The sequence below is a fragment of the Mesoplodon densirostris genome, chromosome 16, assembly GCF_025265405.1.
Source record: "Mesoplodon densirostris isolate mMesDen1 chromosome 16, mMesDen1 primary haplotype, whole genome shotgun sequence".
Taxonomy (NCBI): domain Eukaryota; kingdom Metazoa; phylum Chordata; class Mammalia; order Artiodactyla; family Ziphiidae; genus Mesoplodon; species Mesoplodon densirostris.
The window spans coordinates 30,541,318-30,565,400 of record NC_082676.1 but is presented as its reverse complement, the minus strand read 5'-3'; the positions used below and the strand labels follow the sequence as shown (position 1 = coordinate 30,565,400).

General features: G+C 54.1%; 1 protein-coding gene across 1 annotated transcript; it reads left to right on the top strand.

Moving 5' to 3' along the window:
* The first annotated feature begins 716 nt into the window (after positions 1-716).
* On the top strand, positions 717-17,301 carry SIGLEC1 (sialic acid binding Ig like lectin 1). Its single transcript, XM_060079388.1, has 20 exons — positions 717-765; positions 1,049-1,408; positions 1,677-1,973; positions 3,762-4,028; positions 4,338-4,592; positions 5,865-6,164; positions 6,829-7,086; positions 8,115-8,450; positions 8,725-8,979; positions 9,226-9,528; positions 10,586-10,846; positions 11,002-11,313; positions 12,149-12,403; positions 12,707-12,976; positions 13,064-13,315; positions 13,636-13,938; positions 14,575-14,835; positions 15,611-15,913; positions 16,174-16,276; positions 17,271-17,301. The coding sequence occupies exons 1-20, from the start codon at positions 717-719 to the stop codon at positions 17,299-17,301; spliced, it is 5,031 nt and encodes a 1,676-aa protein (XP_059935371.1).
* The last annotated feature ends 6,782 nt before the right edge of the window (positions 17,302-24,083 follow it).

The window sequence follows — 24,083 nt, the reverse complement described above, 5'->3', positions numbered from 1 at the left end:
GCCAGAGCTGGTCAGCTGGAGAGCTCATGGGCAGACAGGATTGGCCCCACGGTGGGAACTGGTTCCAGGGTGGCCCCAGTGGGAGCAGGAAATGGGGGCAGAGCTGGGAGTAGGAAAGGAAGAGCTTTCAGGGTTGTATGGGGAACCACATCTCACGGGCAATGGGGAGCCACAGAAGGCTTTTGAGCAGGGGAGTGACCCTTAAAGGCTGCACTTTTGTAAGCACTCAGTCAAGCCCCATTATGGTCTATAGCTGGTAAGGCTGGTGGTAGGGAGACAAGTCTAAAGTAAGAAACCATCATTTTTGCTGGATGCCTTGGAGTAAGTCACTGGGCCTCTCTGGGCTCCAGTTCCTGGTGACTTGGGTGGCAGGGAGGGGGCAGGGAAGTGGGGGAAAGGAAGAAACAGCTGTTCATCCTTGAGGGGCCTGGGAAAGCAGAACTTAGGGCGGGGCCAAGAGACAGACAGAGGACTTTCTGGGGCATGCCACCAAGTGAGGGCATTCCTGGGTACAGCCTGAACTGGGAACACGGGCTCCTGGCTCCCAGTGACAGCTGCCCTGCCCTCTCACTGGGTTGGCCAGCATAGCGTGTGAGGAAACAGGGCTGGGCCCCCAGCAGGCTCTGAAATTGAGGTTCCCCAGGAGGCCTATGAGTGCCCAGCCAGCACAGTGTACACCACCCTCTTAGGCACCAGAACCAGCGTAAGAACCTGCTATGGACTTCCCGCTCCAGCTCCTCCTCCTGGCCTCATCCATCCCAGCAGGTAAGCGTTGCTGGCCTTTTTCTTCTTATAGGGCCTGGCCTCAGTGAGTCCAGCCCCCTGTTGGCCTGGGCAGACTGGACTGTGTCTGGTCACAGGTTTAGCTGCTGACTTTGAAGGAGGGCATGGGAAGGCGGGGACAGGGAACAGTGACCCTCTTTGGGGTGCCCAGAGGGGCTGCATTGCTGGGGGCACATCTGGGGCACCTTCTGTGGGGCAGAGCATGGGGCTCTGCAGTGACCCCAGGCCTGCATCACGCTCCTCCCTGTCCCGCCCTCCAACTCAGGCCTGACCTCATGGGGCGTCTCCAGTCCCCAGGCTGTGCAGGGCGTAAGCGGTTCCTGCCTCGTCATCCCCTGCATCTTCAGCTTCCCTGCCAGCGTGGAGGTGCCCCACGGCATCACAACCATCTGGTACTATGACTACTCGGGCAATCGGCAGGTAGTGAGCCATTCCGGGAACCCCCAGCTGGTGGATGCCCGTTTCCAAGGTCGTGCCCTGCTGGTGGGGCGTGCCGAGAACAAGTTGTGCAGCCTGCTGCTGAGGGACCTGCGGCCCGAGGACTCGGGCTCCTACAACTTCCGCTTTGAGATCAGTGAGGGCAACCGCTGGTCAGATGTCACAGGCACAGTGGTCACCGTGACAGGTGAGGAGCAGGGCCACTGCCTGGAAGGGACTCCCAGACTGCTCCTGGCCCCACTGGCCCACAGACCCAACGCTGGTCCTGAATCCAAATGCAGCCTCAATCTTGGGCACAGTTCCAGCCCCAGCCCTGTGCCCCCTGGCATTACCCACAATGAACCCCTCGCATCCTCCTTCCCCTTGAAGCCCCCCTGCCCCAGGCTGGAGTTTCTAGGGCAGGAGGTGTCAGGTGCAGTGAAGGGGAGTCCCTAGCCTCCTGTCTTTTTCCTCAGAGGAGCCCAGTGTGCCCACCATTGCCTCACCAGCTGAGCTGCGCGAGGGCATGGAGGTGGACTTCAACTGCTCCACTCCCTACGCGTGCCTGCAGGAGTCAGTCAGTCTGCAGTGGCAAGGCCAGGACCCCACCCGCTCCGTCACCTCCAACCTCCAGAAGCTTGAGCCCACGGGCATCAGCCACATGGAGACCCTCCACATGGCCCTGTCCTGGCAGGACCATGGCCGGACCCTGCGCTGCCAGCTCTCGGTGGCCAACCACAGGACACAGGACGAGATTCACCTCCAAGTGCAGTGTGAGTGCGCTGGGGGCCATGCCCTCGTTACTGAGCTCGTGTCTGTGGCACCCCTGTGGAAACAGTCCCTTCTCCAGCCTGTAGAAACAGCCAGGCTGCATTCGGACCCACAGGGTGGGGCAGGTGGAGAGAGACTACTAAGCCCTAAGGGCCACATTGAAAGGCTCTCTTCCACCTCCAGTCCCCGAAGCTGGGCTGGGCAGAGAAGAGGAGACACAAAAAGCCAGAGAACTGGGGGTCAAGCAGCAGGGGCCCTGGGATTTAGCCCAGGCCTGGATGTTGCCACGGAGGCAGGGGTTTACCCCTTTCCTGCCTAAGGCCACTCATACTCGTGACCAGGGTAACACCCAGACATGGCAAAGAGGCAGTGGGAGAAAGTCTGAGTTTTCACTTGGTTATGCGTCTTCCCATCACAGTAAAACCGGGCAGCCTGTTCTAGAACGACTACTGTACACAGGCATCAGGCCGGCCGCTGGCTCCGCCATCAACTAGATGAGCAAAACTTAGGGCAAGTTACTTGCCTCTCAGAGCCTCTGTTTTCTCATCTGTGTAGTGGAGGTAATAGTAAATTCTTTCTATCTCACAGGATTGTTATGAAAATTAAAGGAGTGCTTGATACCTATTAAGCACTCAGAAATATTAGCTTCTGTTATTTTCATATTTACATAGATTAAGCACTTGAAAATATTAGCTTTTTTTTTTTTTGGCCACACCTCACAGCTTGCTGGATCTCAGTTCCCTGTCCAGGAATTGAACCTGGGCCACAACAGTGAAAGCCCAGAATCCTAACCACTAGTCCACCAGGGAACTCCTGAAAATATTAGCTTTTATTAGCATAGTTACATAGAGATAGGCTTTGGAACAAGATTTAAAGAAGTGCAGTTTCGGGCCTCCCTGGTGGCGCAAGTGGTTGAGAGTCCGCCTGCCGATGCAGGGGATACGGGTTCGTGCCCCGGTCTGGGAGGATCCCATATGCCGCGGAGCGGCTGGGCCCGTGAGCCATGGCCGCTGAGCCTGCGCGTCCGGAGCCTGCGCGTCCAGAGCCTGTGCTCCGCAACGGGGGAGGCCACAACAGTGAGAGGCCCGCATACCGCAAAAAAAAAAAAAAAAAAAAAAAAAAGAAGTGCAGTTTCTTTTTTTTTTTTTTTGCGGTACACAGGCCTCTCACTGTTGTGGCCTCTCCCGTTGCGGAGCACAGGCTCCGGACGCGCAGGCTCAGCAGCCATGGCTCACGGGCCCAGCTGCTCCGCGGCATGTGGGATCTTCCCAGACCGGGGCACGAACCCGTATCCCCTGCATCGGCAGGCGGACTCTCAACCACTGCACCACCAGGGAAGCCCCATAAGTGCAGTTTCTTTGTATTGTATTTCTTTGTTGTAACTCAACAAATGAGGTAAACATTCTGAGTGAGTTTGACTCTGCCTTTGGCCCCTCCATTAGGTGGTTGGTCCCTTGCCAACAGCTACCACAAGCCACTAAAGCAAGCAGTGTGTCCATGACTCTCAGATAGAAGAGAGGTAATGGACACATCATGAGGCAGAAAGCCATAGAGGGCAGCGTAGGCTGAACGCTAGGCCAAGCATCACAGCATCAGGCTCTCAGTGGAGAAGGAAGGGATCAGGACTCCTCACAAGGTCGGGGGCAGTGCCTGCCCTGGACGGGGGAACTAATGAGACTTATGATTTATCTGGGTGGGCTTCTTTAAGGCAGAGTGTTGGAAGAGGAGAGGAAAAATGCCCCCTGCCTTCCCTGAGCACCATATTCGACACCCCCCATCATGCCTTGCAGATGCCCCCAAGGGTGTGAAGATCCTCCTCAGCCCTTCGGGGCGAAACATCCTTCCAGGTGATCTGGTCACACTCACCTGCCAGGTGAATAACAGCTACCCTCAGGTCAGTTCCGTGAAGTGGGTCAAGGATGGGACGCACCTCAAAGACCAGAGTCGTATACTACAGCTGCCCCAGGCAGCCTGGGCCGATGCTGGCATCTACACCTGTGAAGCTGGGAATGGCGTGGGTTCTTCCGTCTCACCCCCTGTCAGCCTCCACGTCTTCAGTGAGTCCTGGGTGAGCCTGGGTCTTGACCAGAGGGCAGGGAGGCGTCCAGGCCATGGCAGCTGAGGGAAACCAGGCCAAGGTGCCTCCTGGGATGCCCGTAAGGAGTCCCAGCCTTGTGTCAGACAGATGACAAACCTCCCTGGCAGTGAACAGGGCAAAGAGATGCATGGCCAGTCTAGGAGGCTCCTCTGCAGAAGGGGCATGATGTAGAATGGGCAGAGATTTAGGCTGATTGGCTGCAACCCTGAGGGTTTGGGCCTGGAAGTCAGCTGGGTATCCCCCAGTGTACCCTATGTTGCCCCCACAGTGGCTGAGGTCCAGGTGAGCCCAGCAGGCTCCATCCTGGAGAACCAGACAGTTACGCTGGCCTGCAACACACCTAAAGAAGCGCCCAGTGAGCTGCGCTACAGGTGGTACAAGAACCACGCCCTGATGGAGGACACTCACAGCCGCATCCTCCAGCTGCGCTCAACCACCAGGGCTGATACAGGCTTCTACTTCTGTGAGGTGCAGAATGCCCAGGGCAGCGAGCGCTCTGGCCTGGTCAACATGGTGGTCAGCCGTAAGTGGTGGGGGGGTGGGGAACTGGACCTGGGAGCCGGGCTAAAGAGTAGAGCCCCCTGCAGAAGGGTTGGGGTCCTGGGCCCAGGTGCCCTTGAGCTCACATCTGGTCAAGGCTTTGATCTCCCCGGGCTTCAGTTTCCTCCTATTTAAAAAAACTTTTTATTTTGAAATAAGTTCAAACTTTAAAAAAGTTGCAAGAAGAAAACAAAGAATTATCATATACCTTTAATCTAGATTCCACATTTGTTAATATTTTTGGAAAATTGATTTTCTCCCTCTCTCTCTCTAACTATATATTATATGTGTTTGTGTATATATGTGCTCACACATGCACACATATACATGTATGTATGTATATATGCACATATGTGTGTGCATACATGCACACATTTTTCTCTACATATACACTTTCTACCCACATGCATACATACATATGCACTCTATAGGTATACATACACACATATTCTATCATCTATCTATCCATCCATTTATATTCCTGAAGTTGCAGGCATAATGCCCCTTTACCCCTTAATTTCTCAGCATGTATTTCCTAGGGTCACTCTCATGCATAACCACAGTACAACGATTGTATGTAGTCAGGAAACTTAACATTGATACAAGGCCATTGTCTAATCTACAATCCATATTTAAATTTTACCAGTTGGCCCAATAATGTCCTTTATGGTAATTACTTTTTTCTTGTCCAGGATTCAATCCAGGATCCTGCATTGCATTCAGTTGTCAAGCCTCTTTATTCTCCTTCCTTCTGGCACAGCTCCTCAGTCTTTTCTTGTCTTCCTTGACATTGACCTCCGATGAGCACCCGCCAGTTGTTCTGTGATGGTCTCAGTTTGCGTTGGTTTGAATGGAGCAGACTGAGCCAGTGCACGTGGGCAGGGACACTGTGGATGTGATTCTGTGTCTGTCTCCCTGTGTCACATCAAGAGGCACATGGGGTCAGTTTGTCCCATTGCTGGGAGTGTTCACTTTGATTATTTGGGGCCGTGCTGCCCACTGCCAGGCTTCTTTGCCAGTTTTCCAACCTTTAAAGTGGGGTCCCTGGATCCCCACTCTCAGGGTGGCCACAAGGATTGACTGGGATGACGGAGTGACTTGCCCAATCCGGGATAGACACTCAGGAGCTGCTGGGGTCAACCCCCCTTTCCCAGGGCATTATGGGAAAAAGTGCGTGCAGGGGTCATAGGCTATAAGGGGAGATCCAGGAATGCTCCTGTTGAGGGTAACAGGCCTGCTCCTCATCTTCACACAGACCCACCCCTCGCCCCGGACCTAACTGCCTTCCTGGAGACACAGGCAGGGCTGGTGGGCATCATCCAGTGCTCTGTGGTCAGCGAGCCCATGGCTACTCTGGTGTTGTCACATGGGGGCCTCATCCTGGCCTCCACTTCCGGGGAGGGTGACCACAGCCCACGCTTCAGTCTCTCCTCTGCCCCCAACTCCCTGCGCCTGGAGATTCGAGACCTGGGGCCAACTGACAGTGGGGAGTACACGTGCTCAGCCACCAACTCCCTTGGGAATGCGTCCTCCACTCTGGACTTCCATGTCAATGGTAAGATGGCCCCAGTGAGGCTAGTGGAAGGAGTCTGAGGAGGAGGCCTTCTCTGGTACCTTCCTCCTGGGAGCCCGGAGGGGTCAACTGAGGGCCTCAACTAGCTGGCTAGAAAAAAAATCACATCAAAGATATGAGGTATACAGTCATCCCGGCCTCAGAGGTTCCTAGGAGTCAAGGCAAAAAGGGAAACATGGCAGACTGAGTTATTCCTTCTGTCCCCATTCTGACTCTGAGCTTGGAGGGTTCTTCAATGCGCATTCATTTGTTTTTTATTTATTGAACATTTGGGGCAGACTCCGTGCCAGGAGTCAGATGCAGAGACCAAACAGAGAAGTTGGGGCTTGGTGCCTGCGCTGCCTTTCCCTCCTTCTGAGGCAGACGTAGCTAATTGATCAAGCCAGGTTTTTGACATAAGCCTGGGATCTGGCTCAGAATCCTTCTCAACCATGCTTCAGCCAGCTACTACCAATAAGAGCTGAATTGGCATTCAAGACCAGACCCTCCTGGATCATCAAGAGATTCACAGAGCTGATGCCACGAAGCCCAGAGCTCCCTACAATTGAGTTGGGAGAGGGGAACCCGGGGGCGCTTCCTGCGGTGGGTGGCATGAAGCCACAGGCGTGCAGGGGAGCCGAGCCTTCCTCTCTCCCTTTCCTGATAGCAGCCCGCCTCCTCATCAGCCCGGCAGCAGAGGTGGCAGAAGGGCAGGCAGTGACACTGAGCTGTAGGAGCAGCCTAAGCCCGACACCTGACACACGCTTCTCCTGGTACCGGAATGGGGCCCTCCTTCTCAAGGGGCCCAGCAGCAGCCTTCTGCTCCCTGCTGCCTCCAGCACTGACGCCGGCTCATACCACTGTTGGGCCCAGGATGGTCATAGCACCAGCGGGCCCTCCTCACCTGCTGTCCTCACCGTCCTCTGTGAGTAGCCTTCCCACCAGCCCGTGGCTGCTGTGAGGAGGATCAGCCCATTGGAGTCCATCAGCCACCCCCACCTCCTCCAGGCTCTCCTGGCCCTGTCCTACCCTGGGGTCTAGATGAGGAAGGCAGCCACAAGCCTGGACGTTGCGGACCTCGACACCCAGGACTGAAATTTGGAGACTGAGGCTGGGGAATCTCATTTCCCAGCCCCAGTTCCATTAAGGCTCTGCCTCTAGCCTCAGACCCATCATGGACACCATGTCCAAACTTTGTCCTCCAGAGCTGGGCCCTGGGACACTGTACTCATATATGTGCACACACCCCATAGGCTGTGCCCTCACAGGTGCAGACACAAAGGCAGAGCCTCTCCGCACAGGGACTGCGTCCTGTCAAGGATGGATTCTTTTGAGGGGCTGACCAATGTTCAGGACACACTTAGCTTCCAGAACACCTTCCCTGACATGAGCAAGAGTCATGTCCGGGGGCTGTCAGGAAGAGCAGGTGCCTCTGGGGTGTTTTCTAGTGTTCAGGGTGAGATCACATGGGGACTTTGGCCCCAGTCTTCAGAAACTTCTAGGAAGAGGGCATTTTAGGCATTATCTATTCTCACAGGAGCTGGCTTGGAGATCAGAGATAAGAGGCAGGAAGGATCTTGGGGGAAGGGATGGGGTGCAGAGTGGAAGCAGAGAGCAAGACACCCAGGGATTGCTAGGTAGGCGCCTGCTCAGGAGCACCTGGAGGTTATGCAAGGTGGCTGCTTGCCCTCTGTCCAAGCTAGAAAATGGCACTCCTTCTTCTGGGAAGATGCAGTCCAGCGCTAGGGCATAGCTTAGCACAAGGGGCATGGGCTGAGGTCCTCCCACCCTTGTCTGTTTGTCCTTGTGTCATGCACAGTCTGCACAGCTGTTTGCAGCAGCTCTGGGTACATGCCTTTGCTTGGTGTGTTCTGGGAGTCTAGCCAGCCTTTAGTGGACCTGTGGGACCCTGGCAGAGGCTGTGGGATAGTGCCCATGCTCCTCTCCCTACAGATGCCCCACGCCAGCCCATGTTTACCGCCCGGCTGGACCCTGATACCGCAGGAGCCGGGGCTGGACGGCGAGGCCTCCTCTTGTGCCGTGTGGACAGTGACCCCCCGGCCCAGCTGCGGCTGCTCCACAGGGGCTGTGTCGTGGCCTCTTCCCTGTCATCTGGGGGCAGCTGTAGCACCTGTGGGGGCTGTTCCCAACGCACAAAAGTCACCAGAGCCCCCAACCTGCTGCGTGTAGAGATCCAAGACCCAGTGCTGGAGGACGAGGGCATGTACCTGTGCGAGGCCAGCAGTCGCCTGGGCAATGCCTCTGCCTCGACGACCTTCGATGCCCAGGGTGAGGCGGGTCAGGGAAAGGGTCACTCAGGGTCAGGGGCTGGTACTCGGGACCCCATTCCTTTGCAACCCCCAGCTCTGAGGAGGGTCTATTGGGCGAAACCACCTTTGGTCAGCAGTGGGAGCTTGCTTTCCTCCCTATGCCCCATGGGCACCCCAGAGGGCCTCCTTCCCACCCCCTCCAGGCAGGGAGGCTGGACCACTGGCCCCAGGGTCTGGGGGGAAGCCATCAAGGTGAGGCCTGTCTCAGTAGGCCTATGCTGCCTGTTCTCCAGCCACTGTCCTGGTCATCACACCATCAAACACGCTGAAGGAGGGCACTGGAGCCAATCTGACTTGCAGGGTGGGCCGGAAAGCCGGTGGCCCTGCCAACTTCTCCTGGTTCCGGGATGGGGCACTGTGGGCCCAGGGCCCCCTGGAGACCCTGACGCTGCTGCCTGTGACCAGAAGAGATGCTGCCCTGTATGCCTGCCGCATCCTCACCGAGGCTGGTGCCCAGCTCTCCACCCCTGTGGTCCTGAGTGTGCTCTGTGGGTGATGGGCAAGGGCAGGTTTGGGCCCTTGGAGGGTGGAAGGGGTGGTCTGGGGGAAACAGGGCTGAGGTTCGGTTTGGGGAGGCAAGAACTTGGCTCGGGCGTGGGCAAGTGCGGGACTGAACTGTGTGTGTGTGTGTGTGTGTGTGTGTGTGTGTGTGTGTGTGTGTGTGAACAGAGTGTGGCAAGTGAAAAGTGATGAGCTGTGCTGGGGGTGGCCTGAGCTCCCCACTGTCCCTGCAGATCCCCCAGATCCTCCAAAGCTGTCAGCTCTCCTGGATGTGGACCAGGGCCACACGGCTGTGTTCATCTGTACTGTGGACAGTCGCCCTCTTGCCCAGCTGTCTCTATTCCATGGGGAGCACCTCCTGGCCACCAGCCCGGGGCCCCGGCTCTCATCCCGTGGCCACCTCCAGGCCAAAGCCACAGCCAACTCCCTGCAGCTAGAGGTCCAAGACTTGAGCCTGGCGGACTCTGGCAGCTACAGCTGCGAGGCCACCAATGTCCTGGGATCAGCCAACACTTCCCTCTTCTTCCAGGTCCGAGGTGAGTGTCAGTCCTCTGAAGCTGTGGTGGACCCAAGTGCCCTGGGGGCCACTCTGCATATTTATGTATAGATATATAATATACAAATGTGAGTATATATACATATATACACATGCATATGAATATATTCATATTCTTCATTTATCTATCTATCAATATTCTTCTGTAATAATCCTCCCTAAGTGAATAAACCAGAAAAAAGGAAAGTTAATATCAATAATGCTGCAAAGGCCAAAGAAAAACACACTTTTTTCTCCCACAATGACAAACAACAGTTTTTGAACATTTTCCTTGGGCCTTGATTCTGTAGAGAAATTGAAGGTCAGAGTTTTAGGGGCTTGCTCATGGTCACGTGACTAGTCCCTGGCACATTCAATGCTGGTCCCTGGCACAGTCTGGGCTCTCAATCACCACTCTGTCCCTCCTTTTTACTCCCCCAACCCTGGTCTCCTCCTGCCTCAGACCCGGGGGGCACTAGGGACAGCCCTTTGCCCGGTCCCCAGTTCCTGGGCTCTCATGACTTGGAGTTTGGGTGCAGAGTTGGCTGGAGAGAGCTGAAAAGAACTCAAGATTACACAGCTGCTAACTTCCCCTTTCAAGCACTTGGTCACCCATGCTGAGGCCAGCTCATGATAAGGACAATGGCGCTTGGCATGACCTAAATCCCTAGCATTTCAGTGCTTTATGGGGTCAAACCAACATTTGTCAAGAGCTAACATGTGCAGGTGCTGTGCCTGGCACTGGGGTTAGAGGTCACACAAGCTGAGAGCCCAGGTGAGGCTCACCCTCTGGTAGGTGAAATATGACTGACAAAGCAAAACCATAATTCAAGGTGGTGGGCAGTGAATGCTGGTCAGAACCAGGGCAGGGGAGTCAGGTGCAGGAGAGGAAGAGGCATGGAACGGCAGTGGGGCCCTCAGTAGTGGTCTGGTGGGGGAGCTGTGGCTCCGGGACACGGGCTTGGGGTCTTGCAGTCCTCATGTGGACACACATGCAGTCCCAGAATGTGGGAGGGTATGGCAGAGGGCCCTCACCTGCTCTTGGTTTCTCCCTGCAGGAGCCTGGGTCCGGGTGTCACCATCGCCTGAGCTCCGAGAGGGCCAGGCTGTGGTCCTGAGCTGCCAGGTACCCACAGGGGTCCTGGAGGGGATCTCATACCGCTGGTATCGGGATGGCCAGCCCCTCCAGGAGTTCACCTCGGCCACAGTCCATTTTGCAGCCATAACTTTGAGCCAAGCTGGGGCCTACCATTGCCAAGCCCAGGCTCCAGGTTCAGCCACCACGAACTTGGCTGTCCCCGTCAGCCTCCATGTGTCCTGTAAGCACTTTCGTTCGTGTTTCCTGGGGGATGAGGGAGCCAAGGGCATGACTGGGGAAGGAGATGCCGAGCCCCTGGTCCTGGGCTCTGCCTCCGAGAGAGTCCTAGATGAGGGACCACCTGGTTGGGCCCTGACCACTGCTTGCTTTGTGTAGATTCCCCTCGCCAGGCCACACTCATCCCCCTAATGGACACAGGCCCTGGGCGACTGGGCCTCCTCCTGTGCCGTGTGAACAGCGACCCTCCAGCCCAGCTACGACTGCTCCATGGGGACCTCCTCGTGGCCTCTACCCTACAGGGTGTGGGGGAGCTTGCAGGCGGCTCTCCCCGGCTACAGGTGGCTGTGGCCCCCAACACGCTGCGTCTGGAGATCCACAATGCAGTGCTGGAGGATGAGGGCGTTTACACCTGCGAGGCCACCAACGCCCTGGGCCAGGCCTCGGCCTCAGCCACCTTTGATGCCCAGGGTCAGTGTAGGGGTGTGAGTGTGTGTGTGTGTGTGGCTCCTTTAAGAGAAGAGGAGGTTGGAGAGGGTTCTGGAAGCCTGAGGCACAGGCAGGAGGGTTGAACATAGGACAGTCTGTATTCCCACCCTTCTTAAGGGCAGCAGTCTCCAGATCTGGTTTTCATGGAAAACCTTTTTTATTTTTATTTATTTATTTTTAAAATTATATTATATTATTTATTTATTTATGGCTGCGTTGGGTCTTCGTTGACTGCGCACGGGCTTTCTCTTGTTGCGGCGAGCATGGGCTACTCTTTGTTTCGTTGCAGGGTGCGGGCTTCTCATTGCGGTGGCTTCTCTTGTTGCAGAGCACAGGCCCTAGGCGCACGGGCTTCAGTAGTTGTCGCACACGGGCTCAATAGTTGTGGCTCACGGGCTTAGTTGCTCCACAGCATGTGGGATCTTCCTGGACCAGGGCTCCAAACTGTGTTCCCTGCTTCGTCAGGCAGATTCTTAGCCACTGCACCATCAGGGAATTCCCTGAAAACCTTTCTTAAAAACAGAATTTTACATGAATGCCCAGTGGACAAAACTAATCAGAAAGGGGGCACTCAAGGAGAAACCACAGCAGGGCAGGTGAGGCCTGTAGGGCTCAGGGCGCTGCAGAGAGAACTCTGCTTGGGACCACCTGACAGATGATGAGCCATTTCCTAAGCTCCATCTCTGACCCCACTTACAGGTGGGTCACCTGTGCCTCCCAGAGGCCGAGGGGCTTCCCATCCTCATGGAGACAGGTGACTTGCTTTACACAGCCTTTGGTAATCCCTGGTGTCCCCATGCCCTCCTTCTCTCCCCAGCTGTGAGTGTGCAGGTGTGGCCCAAAGCCACCGTACAGGAGGGGCAGCTGGTGAACCTGACCTGCCTTGTATGGGCTACCCACGTGGCCCAGCTCACCTATACATGGTACCAAGATGGGCAGCAGCGCCCAGGTGCTGTCCACTCCATCTCCCTGCCCAACGTCACGGTCATGGATGCTGCCTCCTACCGCTGTGGCGTGTTGACCCCTGGCCAGGCACTCCACCTCTCCAGACCCGTCACCCTGGACGTCCTCTGTGAGTGTGGCTGGATGCAGGGTGGAGCTGGGAGGAATGACAACAGCTTGCAGGGATCAGGGCATGGCCAGAGCCTCACAGGCATCCAGCCCAGGAACGCAGTACCGAGCTGGCTGATGGAGTACTGGACAAGGAGCATTAGAGTTTGGGGTCACTGGGGCAGAGAAGCAGTGCCCCAGATTGGGCAAGTGGAGGCCCTTGGGGGTGGGGAGACAAGGCCTTCTTGGTTAGAATGCTACCTGCAAACTGGCCTCCTCACCACTGTGGTCCCTGAACTCCTTCTATGCCTTCGTGCCTCCACAGATGCACCCCGCGGCATGCGCCTGACCTATCTCCTGGAGAGCCGCGGCGGGCAGCTGGCCCTGGTGCTGTGCACAGTGGACAGCCGCCCACCTGCCCAGCTGGCCCTCAGCCACGCTGGCCGTCTCCTGGTGTCCTCGACCACAGCCTCTGTCCCCAACACCCTGAGGCTGGAGCTGTGGGAGCCCGGGCCCAGTGACGAGGGTCTCTACAGCTGCTCGGCCCGCAGTCCTCTGGGTCAGACCAACATGTCCCTGGAGCTGCGGCTAGAGGGTGAGGCAGGGCCCTAGCCAGGCGCACCAGGAGTGGGATCAGTTATGGTGTCTGGCCAGCCCAGCTGACCACGTCTTCTTGGTACAGGTGTGCAGGTGACCCTGGCTCCGTCAGCCACTGTGCCCGAGGGAGCCCCCGTCACAGTGACTTGTGAAGACCCTGCTGCCCGCCCACCCACCCACTATGCCTGGTACCACAACAGTCGTTGGCTGCAGGAGGGGTCAGCTGCCTCTCTCTCGTTCCCGGTGGCTACACGGGCTCACGCGGGCGCCTATACCTGCCAGGTCCAGGATGCCCAGGGCACACGCAGCTCCCGGCCCACAGCACTGCATGTCCTTTGTGAGCAAGTGTCCTTGGCTGGGGGTGCCCAGGGAGGGTGGAGGGTGCTTCTGGGCCCTGGTGTGGGTGGGCATAGGACTGCAGGGAACCTGGGAACGGACACTTGGGGAAAGAAAGACATAGGTGATGAGGGAAGATTCCTTAAGGTCCTGTGAACCCTGTCTGGAGGAATCTGCCCACAGGACTCCTGAGAAGCTGTCACTTCCCAGAAGTAACCATTTTCCCAGAGGTTTCAGCCTCACCAATGCCAGGCAGGTGGGCAATGGATAGCACAGGGTTTCCAAGCAAAGCCCTCAACTCTGCCCTGCCCCACAACGCAGATGCCCCTCGGGACGCTATCCTGTCCTCCTTCTGGGACTCAAGGGCCAGCCCCATGGTCGTGGTACAGTGCACCGTGGACAGCGAGCCACCTGCCGAGCTGGCCCTGTCCCGCGATGGCAAGGTGCTGGCCACCAGCCACGGGGTCCACGGCTTAGCAGTGGGGACGGGCCACGTCCAGGTGGCCCGCAACGCCCTGCAGCTGCGGGTGCAAGAAGTGCCCTCAGGTGACAAGGACACCTACGTCTGCACGGCCCGCAACTTGTTGGGCTCAGTCAGCACCATGGGGCAGCTGCAGGCAGAAGGTGAGCAGGCCAGGGCGCAGGAAGGGCGCCGGTGCTGTGGGGTCTGAGTCCATGTGAGGGGTGGGGCCCTCACAGAAGGGGGCTGGCTGGCCTGACCTAGTGGGGAGGAACAGCTCCCCCAGGAGGGGGTTGCCCAGCCTGAGGGGGAGAAACAGCCTGGCCCTTGGAGAGCTCCCTAGGGAGGGGGAGGGGCGGGGAGGTATGGCAATGCCCAAGGGGAACTTGGGTGCAGGGGAGACATAACCTTGCCCTCGCAGGGCCCAGACTGCGGGTGGGAGCACTGACCTGCCCTGGGGAAACCAGGGATGGGAAGACAGACATAACCCTACCCACAGGGAGCTCAGTTTGAGGGACAAGGTGCAGCCCCACCTTGGGGAATCCAACCTGAGGGCAAGACACAGCCTCATCCATCAAAAAGCTTGAATAGATGAGAGAGGGAGGCAGAGCTTTGCCCCGGAAGTCCCCGGGGCAAGGAGGAGAGCTAGCCCTGTTCTCAGTCTGATGGGGGAGACACAGTCCCACCTTTGGGGATCCAGATCCCAAGTCAGATCAGGCCTTCCCATCATGCACAGAGGCCAGCCCAGAGACTCCGGCTCCTACAGGCCTACAGATCTCTAACCACCTCTGGTCCTGCAGGTGTGCATGTGGTGGCTGAGCCAGGGCTGGATGTGCCTGAGGGCACAGCGCTGAACCTGAGTTGTTACCTCCCTGGTGGCCCTGGGCCCGTGGAGAACTCTACCTTTGCTTGGTTCTGGAATGGCCGGCAACTACACACAGAGCCTGTGCCCACCCTCGCCTTCACTCATGTGGCCCTTGCCCAAGCTGGAATGTACCACTGCCGGGCTGAGCTCCCCACTGGGGCCACCACCTCTGCTCCAGTCATGCTCCGGGTGCTCTGTGAGTGTGACATCCTCCCCCTGCCCCAGTCTCCCCACGTCTCACACGCCCACTTCAGGTCTTCCTCCTCTTCTGTCTGCAAAGAGCAAGGACTTCACAGGAATGGAGTCCTGGGTCAGAGGATTCCCGGTGACTGATGTGTGATCTTGTGCACCTCCCTTGGCTTCCTTATCTGTAAAATGTCAGTCCCCTCACCTTGTGAGGAGTACACAAGATAGTACACAGTAGGCCCTCATCAACATTGGCCCCCTACTTTATTCTTCACCAGGGCCCCATACCATATCAGTAAGCTATTGCTGTGTAATAAGCCACCCCAAAACCTAGTGCTTAAAACGACAGCCATTTTTCATTTGCTCACAATTCTGTGGGTCAGAAATTTGGGCTGGGCTCAGCTGTGCAGTTCTGCTAGTTTTACCTCATGTGGCTGCAGTTGCCCAGTGGCTGAACAGAGGCTAGATGGTCTAGGATGGCTTCACCCTCATGGCTGGCAATTGGGGCTGGCTATAGGCTGGGCCACATGTATCCAGCAGGCTGGCCTGGGCTTCCCACATGGTTGTTTTCCAAGGAGAGCAGAAGATGCAAGGCCCCTTGAGGTCTAGCCCTGAAGTCGCACAATGTTACTTCTTCTGCCTTCAAAGTGAGTCACAGATTTAAGGAGTGAGGAAGCAGGCTCTCCCTCTTAATGGGTGGAGCAGCAGTCACCTTGCATGGGGTACAGGAAGGGGAGGAATTTGTGGTTGTTTCTGCAATCACCACACTCCCCGTCTTCCCACAGACCCTCCCAAGACGCCCACCATGACGGTTTTTGTGGAGCCCGAGGGCGGCGTCCAGGGCATTCTGGACTGCCGAGTGGACAGCGAGCCCCTAGCCAGCCTGACCATCCACCTTGGCAGTCGGCTGGTGGCCTCCAGCCAGCCCCAGGTTGCTCCTGCCAAGCCACACATCCACATCTCAGCCACCCCCAATGCCTTGAGGGTGGACATCGAGGAGCTGAGGCCCGGTGACCAGGGGGAATACGTGTGCTCTGCCTCCAACGCCCTGGGCTCTGCCTCTGCTGCCATCTACTTTGGAACCAGAGGTGAGGGGGGCTCTGTCTCCCAGGCCACTCTGTGCAGAGGCCCAGTTCTCAGGTCCGAAGGCTTCCTTCTGAGGTCTTTCCTGAATCACTTCTGCTGCAATCAGCTTGTCTAGTCTAGACTGATTTCTTGAAGCTCCTTTTCATGGGGACGCTTCTGAGAGAAAGTGAAACTTAGGTTTCATCTTGGGGGAGTCACCTTAAGAGGGAGCATTGGAGGCCTGGAGCCACAGCCACCCCTAAACCCCACCCCTGTGTTCCAGCCCTGCACCGCCTGCATCTGTTCCAGCAGCTACTCTGGGTCCTGGGGCTGCTGGTGGGCCTCCTCTTCCTACTGTTGGGCCTGGGGGCCTGCTACGCCTGGAGGTGGGTCTGGAGCTAGAAGGTGGACAGAGTTACCTCATCCTTCCCCCATGTTCCTCCCACCAAATTCACAAGCTCCATACTTCCTAGCCCATCCCTCTCTTTGCTCCAAATTTGGGAAGCCCTTCTAGAATCATCTCTAAATCTATCTTTCTGTAGTTTTCTTCTTTTCTCACCTCTGCCCTCTCACTGCTGAAGAAAGGGCTGGGGAGGAAGACAGTAGCCTACTCTCCACAAATCTCCCCAGCTCTCTGTGTAGTGAGCAGTCTGGGGTGAAGCTTATAGGGTGGGGGAAGGGAATGGGGGCAGGTGGGGGAGGGGAGAGGCTCTCTGAGTCCGCTTTTACCCTTGCAGAAGGAGGCTTTTTCATAAGCTGAGAGTGGGTGAAAATTCGGTGGAGATGGCTTCTCAGAAGGAAACCACACAGGTATTCGTTCACCATGTGGGCACATGCAGACACAATGCTCGGCTAACCCGCACTGCGGGGCTGGCACCGAGAGATTACTCTCATTTATAGGATGGTGTCTGGGGCTAGGCAGAGACTAGGGAGAGAGCATAGTGACCCAGTGCCCCCTGAGAAGACAGGGGGAGCCATATTCTGACTGGGGCGGAGCAGTCACGTGCTTGCTGCGTGGCTGCCTGAATGACTGGAGCAGACATTCTGAACTGAGCAGCATCACCTCTACTTCCAGGACACATCTTGTAACACAGGACCCCACCTGGGTTTTAGGGTCTCTCTTCCCCACTCCTGATTCTGCCCATCACCTGGGCAGGGGTGAAAGTCTGTTTCTCCTCCCCTGTGATGTGTCCCCTTCTTCAGATAATCCGTTTGGTGGGCCAGGGCTCCTAGCCACATTTCCAGTCATGCACACTCTCACCAATCCCCTTGGGACCCCTACCCAAGGCTGGGGACCTGGGGGACAGCCCTCCAGAGTTAGAGGTCAGGTGATGACTACTCCCAGAGTCCTCCAGTGACCAGAGTTTTCTCTGTGGGAAGCTCATTGATCCTGATGCAGCCACATTTGTGACCTTGTCCTGTACTCTGTCCCTGAGCTGACCTGTAGCATTTCCTGCCTTCAGGGGGAGGAGGTTACCGGAATCTGTGATGACTCAGGCCCTGTGAACAAGACAGCGTTGGGTCCTGCCTGCCTCCATGAAAACAGCTCTGTGGCACCTGACTTTCTATGACCTGGCTCCAAACCCCAAGAAAAATGGGTGGCGAGAGGTGGAGGTGAACATCAATCTACCAGGAAGGGTGTTGACCCTGGGGGACTCTGAAGAGAAATGAATTGACCAAGTCCATTTCTCTTTCTCTTTTCTCTGGATCTCATCTCTCCATTGATATTCCAGTGCATTGCCTCTTCACATCTTTCTCCTCCAAGCTTACCCTGGACATTTGAGATGGATTAGAATAGAGGAAGAGCTTTCTACATCATCACAGGCTGGTCAAGGCACTCTGTACTAGCTAGAATATAAGCTAGGCTACTGTAACAAGACCAAATACAGTAACTTCAACATGAGAGAATTTGATTTTTCTCTCCCATACTAGTCTGGGTATGTTAAGGTGGTTTAAGATGTTGGAGCTCTGGATCCTTCTATTTTGTTTTTCTCCATCCCTAAAATGTTGCCTTTGATTGTGAAGTTCACAATGATGCCATTGCATTCACACTTCCTCCAGCAAGAAGAGGGAAGAGTGGAAGTTAAAGGCATGCCCTTTCCCATTGTGGCTACAACCCATTAGTTGTGCAGGTAATTTCCACTCACTTCCCATTGGCTGGAATTTAGTCATATGGCCATGCCAAGCTGCAAGGGATTCTGGGAAATGTAGTTTTTTTTATTATATATTCAAAGGACTCCCAACTATCGACACATCCCTGAGATTTTGACATTGATGGGCATGCTGCCAGCGGGCCACGTTCTGTCTCAGCGCTCATCTACTGAAGGCCAGGGTGTGTCCTTGTCTATTCTGGTCATGGGCTTCCTGGAGGAGGTAGTCTCTCTCACACATTAAGACTGAGGAAATCAAGAAGGTTTCGTGGTCCCTAGGGAGAGGGAATCCCAGGCAGTTGGGTTGCTTGAACAGGCATTTTGTGCCAGATCTGGCTTCTGGAAGAAGAGATGCTCCCATTCCCACTCCCCCACCCCCAGAGAATGGGGAGCAGAAATGGTATCAGCATCCTTGTTTCTGCTCCAAGTGCATTCCTGTCCATGATCAAGTGAGCTCACGTCCTCTTCCTGGAAGCTTGTGCACCAGGGGCTGTTAAGACAAACAAGGGTCACTAAGAAAGAATAACATGCCCCTAGGGAAGTCAGTGCCTGAGGGGAAACAGTTCTCAAGTGGGCTAGTGACTCCCCTGGTATCCTGGTGGCAGATGGTAGGAGGAGCAAAGAGCCCACCACTCTGGGATTTGAGTTGAGAAATGTGAAGAGAAGTGGGGAGTTGGCATAGGAGCTAACAGGTTGGGAAAAAATTGGAGGCCAGGTGAGATTCATGTAGCCGTGGCTGGACCCTTCCGGTCCCAGGTCCTATACTTATTAGTGCCTGATTGCCAGGCTCTTCCTGGGAGCCTATCAGGCATGTCCTCCCAATAAACGTCCATCCTGTGACATAACTGGAATGAGTCTCTTTCTTGCAAGCCAAACTGCTGGACTGGAGCACAGAGGATTCGAATGTGAGTGGGGTTTATTCTGGGACACCATCTGCTGGAGGTGGCAGTGGGTGCAAATTATATGACCTTTACCACAAACTACCTTATGCTCAAGCAATTCGTGCCCCTTCCTTCTCCGTGAGGCTCTGGGCACTGCTCACCTCTGCTGCACACATGACCAGCACTGTGCTTGGCATGCAGTAGGTAAGCATTTAGTAAGCACTGGTTTTTCTACATTGCTCTCAAGTGGGAGGGTGGAAACTGTGGGCTAAAACCAGAGATGGGACAAGGAGAGAGCAAGCTAGATGCAGCCGGATGTTTTGCAACTGTCTAAGGAGGAGAGGGTGATGGGAGGACCACGGGTAGCCACAGAAGGGATGGCTACTGGAGGATTTGGGAACATTTGACTTGGAGTCTTCACCTGCTTCTGTGAACCTCCAAGGGGACGTAGGTCCACCTGGGATTGGAGGGTTCTCAGGGGTGTTAGTTTTGTCTACCCCCAGTGGTCTGTGGCTCCTCAAGGCTTTTAAATAAACTTTTAATTCAAGGGTAGCACACATACAGGAAAGTGCACATATTTTAAGTGTACAGTTCAATGACTTCACAAAGTGAATATACCCATGTAACCAGCACCCAGATCAAGACACAGACCATTACCAGCCCCCAGAGTCTCCTTTGTGCCCCTCTCTCCAGTCGCAAGCCCCCAAAGGTAACTAGTATCCTGACTTCTGACACCATAGGTTTGATGTGTCTGTTTTTGAACTTTATGTGGGAACCATATAGAATGTATGACGACTTTGGAAAACTGTTTCACATTATCTATTAAAGCTAAAATACCCCTGTCTTATGACCCTGAAATTCTACCCCTGGGTATTTGTTCGAAAGGATTAAGGGCTTATATCCGCTGTGAGACTTGTACCAGAATGTTTATAGTCACCCTTTTCCGGGTCACTCTTCAGAATGAGTCCTGTTTACAGATGGTGGGTGTCGCCCGTTACACAAACACTCCGAAGGCTTAACTCTCACTTGCTTTCTTCCCAGGACACTTCCAGATGCCCCTCTGGAGACTGACACTAACACTCCATCTGATAAATCATCTTTCCCACTGTGTCATTGGTCACGAACACCAAGCTGATGAGTGGCACTTCTAGGACCCATCTTCTTCAACTTTGGTCCAATGACCCCAGCCCCTCCTCTGCAACCTCCAAATGTAAACAGTTGCTCTGAGATTTTAGCAGAAAATTCCTTACATGGCTTGGACACAGCTTATCTGAGTTTGGGAGGTATCCACTTTGCAAGGACTCCAGTCCCTCTATGGCTTTTAAGCTACATGTCCCCCTCATTTTGTTAGCACTGACTGTGTGCCAGGTCCTGTGCCAGGCAGCAAACATAGTCCCAGAGCCTACAGAACTTAAGGTCTGGAGGAGAGAGACAAGGCAATGGGCAAGTGCATTGCTGTTTGAGATGTGGTGCAGTGAGAAGGGTAGTGCAGGGGACAGTGGCCGGCTTCGAGTCAGGGAGGGCCCCTGGACAAGAAGACACCAAGGCCACGGTCTGCAGTGTGAGTAGGAGTTAGCCAGTGTGCTGAAGCCTCCCCTCTGCCTTCAGAGTCTGGCTGCCCTGGAGGTTGCTCTGCTTCCCTGGCCCCCAGGTCATGGGACTTGGGCCACCTCCAGGCCAGGGTGCACATTGGTGTTGTCCTGCCCCTGTGACCTCTGGAGCTTTCTTAGCTGTGCCTCTCTTCTTCCTCTTCAGGACTGTTTCCTTTACCATGGTTGGCACTTGTATCTTCCTAACTTGCCCTCCCTCAGGATCCACATTCTCTTTTGGAATCTCCAGTTGGCTCCTGTTTCAAGACGGAAGCCTGATCTCTCTGTTCACCCCTACTCCTCCCCAAAGCCTCTTCGGATGAGAAAAGAGATAGCAAAATGGACCAAGCGTGTGACAGGATGCCTTACTCTCTGCCTCCTGGTCATCCAGCAGGAATATCAGGAATTCTGTCCTGGAGGGGTGGCCTCTGCTGCTGTCAGCCCCCAGGGCAAAAAGAGCCCCTCTCTTTCCCCATTCAGGGAGGATGTGGGGAAGAGTAGGGGTGGACAGAGAGGCCCAGGCTCTTTCTTCTTGAACCAGGAGCACAACCAGAGATTCCAAAAGAGAATGTGGATCCTGAGAGAAGGCAAATTAGGAAGACACAAGTCTTCATCCACAGGGGGAGGGGTTGATGCCTCTCCAGCCTGTCTACACTGGAGCACCCAGCATGACCAAAGCCATCTATGTCTGTACTAGGTCTCGTTCCCCATTACAGGGTTTCATGTGCAAGTGACCTATTAAGAACGTGTTCCCAGGGGAGACCAGTAAAAGGGTGGAGGAAGCAGGACAGGCAAAGGGAGGAAGCTAAGGACCCATGCATATGAATGTTCACAGCAGCATTTTTTTTTTTTTTTTGCTGTACGCGGGCCTCTCACTGTTGTGGCCTCTCCCGTTGCGGAGCACAGGCTCCGGACGTGCAGGCTCAGTGGCCATGGTTCACAGGCCCAGCCGCTCCGCGGCATGTGGGATCTTCCCAGGCCAGGGCACGAACCCGTGTGCCCTGCATCGGCAGACGGACCCTCAACCACTGCACCACCAGGGAAGCCCCACAGCAGCATTTTTTATAACATCTCAAAACTAAGAACCACTCAAAGCTCCAGCAACACTAGTGTCAATGAAAGAAAAATGTGGTTATAGTCACACAATCAAATGTTACTCAGCAATGAGTATAACTGAGCTGAAGCCACACACCACAGGCTGGGGAAAATATTTGCAACTCATACTCCAGACAAAGGGTTCATCTCCCTTATATATAGAGTTCCTTCAAGTTGTTAAGAGAAAGACCCAATAGAAAAATGAGCTGTGGATATGAACAGGCAATTCAGGGAAAAAGAAATACAAACGGCTCTTAAATGTTTGAACAAATATTCAACCTCACTCATAAGACAAAATGCAAATGGAGACTGCACTTTCACTTTCAGACTAGCAAATATTACGTTTTGATAACTGTGTTGGTAAGGTTGTGGGAAAATGAGCACTCCAGATATCGCTCGTACAACTGTGAGCTGGCACAAATCAGAGGGCAATTTAACTCTATCTACCCAAATCACAAACACACATATCCTTTGACCCAGCAATCCTGCCTGTAGGATATCATCTCACAGATGAATTTGTGTATATAACTATCCATTACAGCATTGTTTGTAATAGCAAAGGGACTGGAAACCATTTATATGCCCAAGAGGAGACTATGAATAAATGATAGCACTTCAACTATTAAAAATGATGAGAATGCTGCATACCCACTAGAATGGCTAAAATTTAAAAGGTTGGGGACTTCCCTGGTGGTGCAGTGGTTGAGAATCCGCCTGTCAGTGCAAGGGATACAGGTTCGATCCCTGGTCCAGGAAGATCCCACATGCTGTGGAGCAACTAAGCCCATGCGCCACACTACTGAGCCTGTGCTCCAGAGCCTGCGAGCCACAACTACTGAGCCCGTGTGCCACAACTACTGAAGCCCGTGCGCCTAGAGCCCGTGCTCCACAACAAGAGAAGCCACCACAATGAGAAGCCCACGCATTGCAGCGAAATGAAGAGTAGCCCCCGCTTGCCGCAACTAGAGAAAGCCTGTGTGCAGCAATGAAGACCCAATGCAGCCAAATAAATAAATAAGTAAATAAAAATAAAAGATTGATAACACTAAAATGTTGGTGAGAATATGGAGAACTCTGACACATTGCTAGTGGGAATGTAGAATGGTACAGACACTTTGGAAAATAGTTTCTTTAAAAAATTAAACATGCCCTTTACTGTATGACCTAGCAATTCTACTTCTAGGTATTTACAGATGAGAAATGAAAACATGTTCATACAGATTTACACAGCAATTTGTAGAAGCCATATTTAGAAGAGCCCAAACTGGAAAAGAACCCAAATGTCTAGCTGGAGAATAGAGAAACCGTGCTTCCCCCTTACCATGGAACATACTCAGCACTACAAAAGAGCAAATTACTGCTACATGAAACCATGCAAATGAATCTCAAAAACAAAGAGGGAAGGAAACCAGACACAAAAGAGTACATGTTTTATGATTCTACTTGTATGAAGTTCTAGAACAGGCAAATCTTATCTATAGACAGAAAGTATATCAGTGGTTGCCTGGGGTTAGGAGTGGAAGAGATTGACTGGGAAGGGGCACAGGGGAACTATTTGGGGGTGATGGAAAGGTTCTATCTAGATTGTGGTGGTGATTACACAGGTGTATAAATTTTTCAAAACTCATCTAATTGTACACTTAAAGTAAGTGCATTTTATTGTAATTTTAAAATCCAAAGTAATCATAGTAGAATAATAGTAATAAGCATAAGAATAGTGTTGGGACTTCCCTGGTGGCGCAGTGGATAAGACTCTGTGCTCCCAATGCAGGGGCCCAGGTTCGATCCCTGGTCAGGGAACTAGATCCCACACACATGCTGCAACTGGGAGTTCGCATGCCACAACTAAGGAGCCCACCTGCTGCAACTAAGACCCAGTGCAACCAAATAAATAAAAATAAATAAATATTAAAAAAAAATAATAGTGTTAATGTGGACTTCCCTGGTAGTCCAGTTGTTAAGACTCTGCACTTCCACTGCAGGGGGCACAAGTTCAATCCCTGGTCAGGGGAACTAAGATCCCGTATGCTGCATGGCAAGGCCAAAACAAGAAAGAAAAAGAAAAAGAATAGTGTTAAGGAGACCACTGATAGGAAGGATCTCCAAGGGTATTAAGTGAAAAAAATCAAGGTACAGAAAAATGTTAAAAAGAGGGAAAAAAGTGTTTGTATTGTCGTGGACATGCATAAACTAATCTAAAAGCCTATACAAGAAGCTTATAATAGCTTCTGGTTGGAGGGGAGTGGTCTGAGAGGATGGCATGTTCCCTATACCTCACATCATACTTTTTTTTTTTTTTTGCCGTACGCGGGCCTCTCACTGTTGTGGCCTCTCCCGTTGTGGAGCACAGGCTCCAGACGTGCAGGCTCAGCGGCCATGGCTCACGGGCCTAGCCACTCCACGGCATGTGGGGTCTTCCCGGACCAGGGCACGAACCCGTGTGCCCTGCATCGGCAGACGGACCCTCAACCACTGCGC

What these genes read in the sequence shown, in the direction of transcription:
- SIGLEC1 (XM_060079388.1), top strand. Translation starts at nt 717, where the DNA reads ATGGACTTCCCGCTCCAGCTCCTCCTCCTGGCCTCATCCATCCCAGCA. An exon ending in GATTCACCTCCAAGTGCAGT is followed by an intron (nt 1,974 to 3,761) that starts GTGAGTGCGCTG and finishes CATGCCTTGCAG; the next exon opens with ATGCCCCCAAGGGTGTGAAG. An exon ending in CATCTACTTTGGAACCAGAG is followed by an intron (nt 15,914 to 16,173) that starts GTGAGGGGGGCT and finishes CCTGTGTTCCAG; the next exon opens with CCCTGCACCGCCTGCATCTG.